This window comes from Telmatherina bonti, assembly GCF_933228915.1.
Source record: "Telmatherina bonti genome assembly, chromosome: 13".
Classification (NCBI taxonomy): Eukaryota; Metazoa; Chordata; class Actinopteri; order Atheriniformes; family Telmatherinidae; genus Telmatherina; species Telmatherina bonti.
Genome location: NC_136611.1, coordinates 4,320,993 through 4,326,765, shown reverse-complemented (window position 1 = coordinate 4,326,765; position 5,773 = coordinate 4,320,993). Strand labels below are relative to the sequence as shown.

The following is a 5,773-nucleotide window of genomic DNA, read 5'->3' as shown; positions in this document are numbered from 1 at the left end:
AGTCCGCTTCCAGGACCCGTTCTGGACCTGTTTTAAGGACCCTAGTCCGCGTCCAGGACCCGGTCTGGAACTGTTTTAAGGACCCTAGTCCGCGTCCAGGACCCGGTCTTGAACTGTTTTAAGGACCCTAGTCCGCGTCCAGGACCCGGTCTGGACCTGTTTTAAGGACCCTAGTCCGCGTCCAGGACCCGGTCTTGAACTGTTTTAAGGACCCTAGTCCGCGTCCAGGACCCGGTCTGGAACTGTTTTAAGGACCCTAGTCCGCGTCCAGGACCCGGTCTGGACCTGTTTTAAGGACCCTAGTCCGCGTCCAGGACCCGGTCTGGACCTGTTTTAAGGACCCTAGTCCGCGTCCAGGACCCGGTCTGGAACTGTTTTAAGGACCCTAGTCCGCGTCCAGGACCCGGTCTGGACCTGTTTTAAGGACCCTAGTCCGCGTCCAGGACCCGGTCTGGAACTGTTTTAAGGACCCTAGTCCGCGTCCAGGACCCGGTCTGGACCTGTTTTAAGGACCCTAGTCCGCGTCCAGGACCCGGTCTGGAACTGTTTTAAGGACCCTAGTCCGCGTCCAGGACCCGGTCTGGACCTGTTTTAAGGACCCTAGTCCGCGTCCAGGACCCGGTCTGGACCTGTTTTAAGGACCCTAGTCCGCGTCCAGGACCCGGTCTGGACCTGTTTTAAGGACCCTAGTCCGCGTCCAGGACCCGGTCTGGAACTGTTTTAAGGACCCTAGTCCGCGTCCAGGACCCGGTCTGGACCTGTTTTAAGGACCCTAGTCCGCGTCCAGGACCCGGTCTGGAACTGTTTTAAGGACCCTAGTCCGCGTCCAGGACCCGGTCTGGACCTGTTTTAAGGACCCTAGTCCGCGTCCAGGACCCGGTCTGGACCTGTTTTAAGGACCCTAGTCCGCGTCCAGGACCCGGTCTGGAACTGTTTTAAGGACCCTAGTCCGCGTCCAGGACCCGGTCTGGACCTGTTTTAAGGACCCTAGTCCGCGTCCAGGACCCGGTCTGGACCTGTTTTAAGGACCCTAGTCCGAGTCCAGGACCCGGTCTGAGGACCAGGACCTTACCGAACCGTTTCTTGTTTCCCCCCAACAGCAGAACCCATCTCGGCCCGGCAGCCCGCGCTCCGGCCTCACGTGCACAAGCAGCCAGAGAAGACGACCCGGGTCCGGACGGTTCTGAACGAGAAGCAGCTGCACACCCTGCGGACCTGCTACAACGCCAACCCGCGGCCCGACGCGCTGATGAAGGAGCAGCTGGTGGAGATGACCGGGCTCAGCCCGCGGGTCATCCGGGTCTGGTTCCAGAACAAGCGCTGCAAGGACAAGAAGAGGAGCCTGCTGATGAAGCAGCTGCAGCAGCAGCAGCCCAACGACAAGACGGTGAGAGAACCGAGCCCGAACCGGGCCGGGGACACGCGCACATGCTGCAGCAGGCCCGCAAACTGACATGTCTTCCCCATGCACGCGCAGAACATCCAGGGCATGACGGGCACTCCGATGGTGGCGGCCAGCCCGGAGCGGCACGACGGGGGTCTGCAGGCCAACCCGGTGGAGGTGCAGAGCTACCAGCCGCCCTGGAAGCTCCTCAGCGACTTCGCCCTGCAGAGCGACATGGAGCAGCCCGCCTTCCAACAGCTGGTCCGTGCGCGTGCCACACCTCACACCTGCACACCGTTGTGTCTGTCACGGCGCGCGCGCTGTGCGTGGAAAAAACGTCCCGCAGGCGCCGAGAATGAAGGAAAAGTTGTTTTTCACGCGTGCGACCTTCCCACGCGAGTTTCCTGCAGGAGGAAAAAGTTTCTGAAGGAAAAATGAGATTTTAGGAGAATTAAGAAAAAAATCTAAAAGAAGAAAAAGTTTGGATTTTATGGATCAGATTTTATACATGATTTATTCCTGATTAATTTATTCCTGATAAATTCAGGATTTATCAGGAATAAATGGACAGGGGGCTGCGCGCGCGGTTCTGCTTGGTTCTGCTTGGTTCTGGTTTGTTCTGCTTGGTTCTGCTGGTTCTGCTTGGTTCTGCTGGTTCTGACCCATCTGGTCTCCCTGCAGGTCAGCTTCTCGGAAGGAGGACCAGGATCCAACTCCACCGGCAGCGAGGTCGCGTCCATGTCGTCGCAGCTTCCCGACACGCCGAACAGCATGGTGTCCAGCCCCATCGAGGCCTGAGCCGCCGCCGCATGGCCCCGCAGAGCCCCGCAGACCCCCCACCGCCGCCATCATCATCCCCCCCCCCACCACCACCACACCGAGCAAACAGCCCGCTGGTTGTTTGTTGACACTGTGAAGACAATCATGGGATTTTACCACGGACACCCATTCTGATGTCTCTCAGACAGGCGGACAACTCCCCCCCCCCCCCCCCCCCCCCCCCCCCCCCCCCTCTAGGACCCCCCCCCCCATCCAGCTCCAAACATCCTGGTTCAAGTTGCCAAAAAGAGAGACATGAACCCAGAACCCGGGACCTGAGAGCCGGACAGATCCAGACCGACTTACAAACTTTTTCTTCTTTTATAAAATTCCCCCAAACGCGTCATCAGAGGAGGAACCACGTGACCTGCAGGACTTTGCAACAAGGTATACCTCTATTTCTGCCACAAGCTCCGTGGACATTCCGACACGGTGTCCGTCCGACAGGCCGTCTGTCTTTCTGTCCCTGACATGTCCCGCGCGCGAGGAGGACACGTGTTTGTTTGTTCCCGTCAGACATGATTATTTATTATTTATTGCCGTTAAATTTGCCACCTTTTGTGAAACTTTCGTAATTGAAGTAAAAAGGAAAAAGAAAAGCTTGAGTTTGGTGGTCTGTGCTGAAAATAAGAATTTATTCCATTAATTACCTCATTTATTCATATTTATTTATTTTAATATCAGAGGCCAAATTAGCAGAATTATTAATCTATGTGGATTAATTATTATTAGGAAATTAATAATTTTTTTTAGCAACAAATTTCCTTTTGGTTGGTTGAATCTATTTTTTATTTAATTCAGTTCTTATTCTTTATAAAACGAAATGTTTGCAGCATCGTGGTTTTTATTCTCCTTGAAATCCTGCCGGGATGTTCAACAAACATCTTCTGACCTTCTTCCTCTGAGTCTGACAGGATTTAGCTGCTAAAACACAGAAATGCAGAAATTTATTTCATCAAACTTAAATTGCAGTTTTTTTTCCTCATATTTTCTTAAAGAGATTTTTTTTAGGATGATTTGTAGGATTTTTCTCTTTTCAGTCAGAAAGTAGAAAGTTTGTTTTTAATGAAAGATCATTTATTTGAGATTATGAAGATTAAAAACAGGAAATGTTGCTGAAAATGAAACATTAAACTCCGTTAATTCTGACTTTTCTGCAGAAAATCTCTGATCAGCAGAAAGTCTGGAGCCGCTTTCAGGGTTTCACTCGTTTCTTTCTGAAAATACAAACAGGATTTTATTTCCAGTGAAGCTACTTTTAAAATCCCGGAATAACTAATTTATCCGTCCATCCTCCTGACCGCTGAGTCTGATGGAGGGTCGCGGGGACCTGGAGTCCATCCCAGCAGGATCTGGGAGGACGGCAGGAACACCAGGACACCGCAGGGTTCCAGAATAACTCGTTTATTAAAATAAATCCAGTTTTTTTTACATTTTATTCCTTCTTTGTGAAGCAAGGCGGGAAACTCTGCTGGTTTCATCCTGCGGGAGAAAAACTGGATCAAACTAAAAACTGGACGTTTGGAGTAAAAACCACAGACCGGGAATTTCTTCCATCCTGGATGTTTCTGCTCCCAGTTCAGGTTTATTCCAGGAGAATCCAAAACCACCTCACGTTTCTGGACCGAACCGCGAGCACGCGGACGTCTGAGCGGGACGGCTTGCGGTGCCTGGGCTCATTCCCCCCCCCGTTTCCATGGTAGCGGAGTTTAAAGCTTTGAAGATTTAAAAAAAAATGTTTTTTTTTTTAATGTCACCTCATCTTTCACCTGGTCCTGATGTTTCCTGGTTCTGGTCCAGATAGAGGTTTTCCATCCCGGTTCTGGTTCTGATGGAGGTTTTCCTCCCTGGTTCTGGTCCTGATGGAGGTTTTCCATCCCGGTTCTGGTCCTGATGGAGGTCTTCCTCCCTGGTTCTGGTCCTGATAGAGGTTTTCCATCCCGGTTCTGGTTCTGATGGAGGTTTTCCTCCCTGGTTCTGGTTCTGATGGAGGTTTTCCTCCCTGGTTCTGGTCCTGATGGAGGCTTTCCATCCAGGTTCTGGTCCAGATGGAGGCTTTTCCTCCTGGTTCTGGTCCTGATGGAGGTTTTCCTCCCTGGTTCTGGTCCTGATGGAGGTTTTCCTCCCTGGTTCTGGTCCTGATGGAGGTTTTCCTCCCTGGTTCTGGTCCTGATGGCTTTGGACTATAGTGAATCGGACTGAATTGAACCGTGACTGATGATGACTTTGTTGTAGTGAAAAACAGCCTCAGTAAGCATATATCTAAAATATTTGTGCATCGAACAACTTTTTGTAATCACAATAAGTAATAGTAACCCACATTTGTCTTTCTATAATGAAAAAATAAATAACACAATAATAATAATAATAATAATAATAATAATAATAATAATAATAACAAAAACAACAACTTCTCTTAATGTTTTATTGTGATATTTGTTTCTTTAGGTATTTAGAGGAATTCTGGGTTAAATGTAGATATTTAAATTAGATAAAGTAAAACTTCCAGCTAAAAAACACAAACCAGGGTAAAGTGGATGAAATAAAGCATGTTGCCGTTAGCAACATGTCTAATATGAGGTCTATTAGCTGAGTGTGTGGAGCTGAACACTGTGTTTTATACAGACTAGCCGCCGACAGGGTGCCTCTCCTCTATTGTGTAGTCGGGGATCTGGGAAGGGGAAGCCAAGAGCCAGGACAAAGAGTCCGGATAACGTAGCCCACAGGTCTGCGAGGTTCTGGGACTGCAGTCTGAGCGCCGGAACAAAAGGAGCTCTGTAGCTGGGTCAGGCTGCAAGAGACACCGACCAGAACGCTGGCAGGATGGGAGATGAGCCGCAGAATGAAGTTGTTTTCACACATGGACAGAAAGCTGGTGGCAGACTCACAACAAGCCTGAAGCTTAGCAGTGATGGGGGTCAGGGAGCCGTCACGCCCTGTAACAAATATCTGGTTTACTGCAAAGCTTCACGGCTACAGCACAGTCTGTGTTTTAACTTTAATCTACAGGTGAACTAAGACACCGACAGTTTAACTCATCGGTTATGATGTGGTTTAACCGTCTAGCTAGCGTAACCTCGTCACGTAACCTTCCAGGTGGCGTAACGTTCCAGTTGACATAACGTTCCAGATGGCGTAACATTCCAGCTGGCATAACCACGTCGCGTAACATTCCAGCTGGCATAACCTCGTCACATAACCATCTAGCTAGCATAACCTCGTCACATAACCGCCTAGCTAGCGTAACCTCTTCACATAACTGTCTAGTTGGCCTAACCTTGTCGCATAATCGTCTAGTTAGGGTAACCTCGTCACAAAATTGTCTAGCTAGCGTAACCTCGTCACATAACCGCCTAGCTAGCGTAAAATCAACACATAACCGTCTAGTTGGCCTAACCTTGTCGCATAACCGTCTAGTTGGCCTAACCTTGTCGCATAACCGTCTAGCTAGTGTAACCTCGTCACATAACCGTCTAGCTAGCGCAACCATGTCGCATAACCATCTAGTTAGCGTAACCTCATCGCATAACCGTCTAGTTCGCCTAACCTTGTCGCATAACCGTATAGCTA

At 49.9% G+C, this 5,773-nt stretch overlaps 1 protein-coding gene across 2 annotated transcripts in view; it reads left to right on the top strand.

Annotated features, from left to right (window-relative positions):
• Window positions 1–2,182, top strand: part of isl1a (ISL LIM homeobox 1a) — a gene marked incomplete at both ends in the record, with an annotated part of 4,773 nt that extends 2,591 nt beyond the window's left edge. The window contains 3 exons of one of the 2 annotated variants that reach the window (XM_079250670.1): window positions 1,104–1,387; window positions 1,478–1,645; window positions 2,066–2,182. In XM_079250670.1, coding sequence (XP_079106796.1) covers window positions 1,104–1,387; window positions 1,478–1,645; window positions 2,066–2,182 — 569 coding nt within the window. Of the gene's footprint in view, window positions 1–1,100; window positions 1,388–1,477; window positions 1,646–2,065 lie in introns of both variants that reach the window. The other variant, XM_079250669.1, reaches the window with a different exon arrangement.
• Between the last annotated feature and the right edge of the window lie 3,591 nt (window positions 2,183–5,773).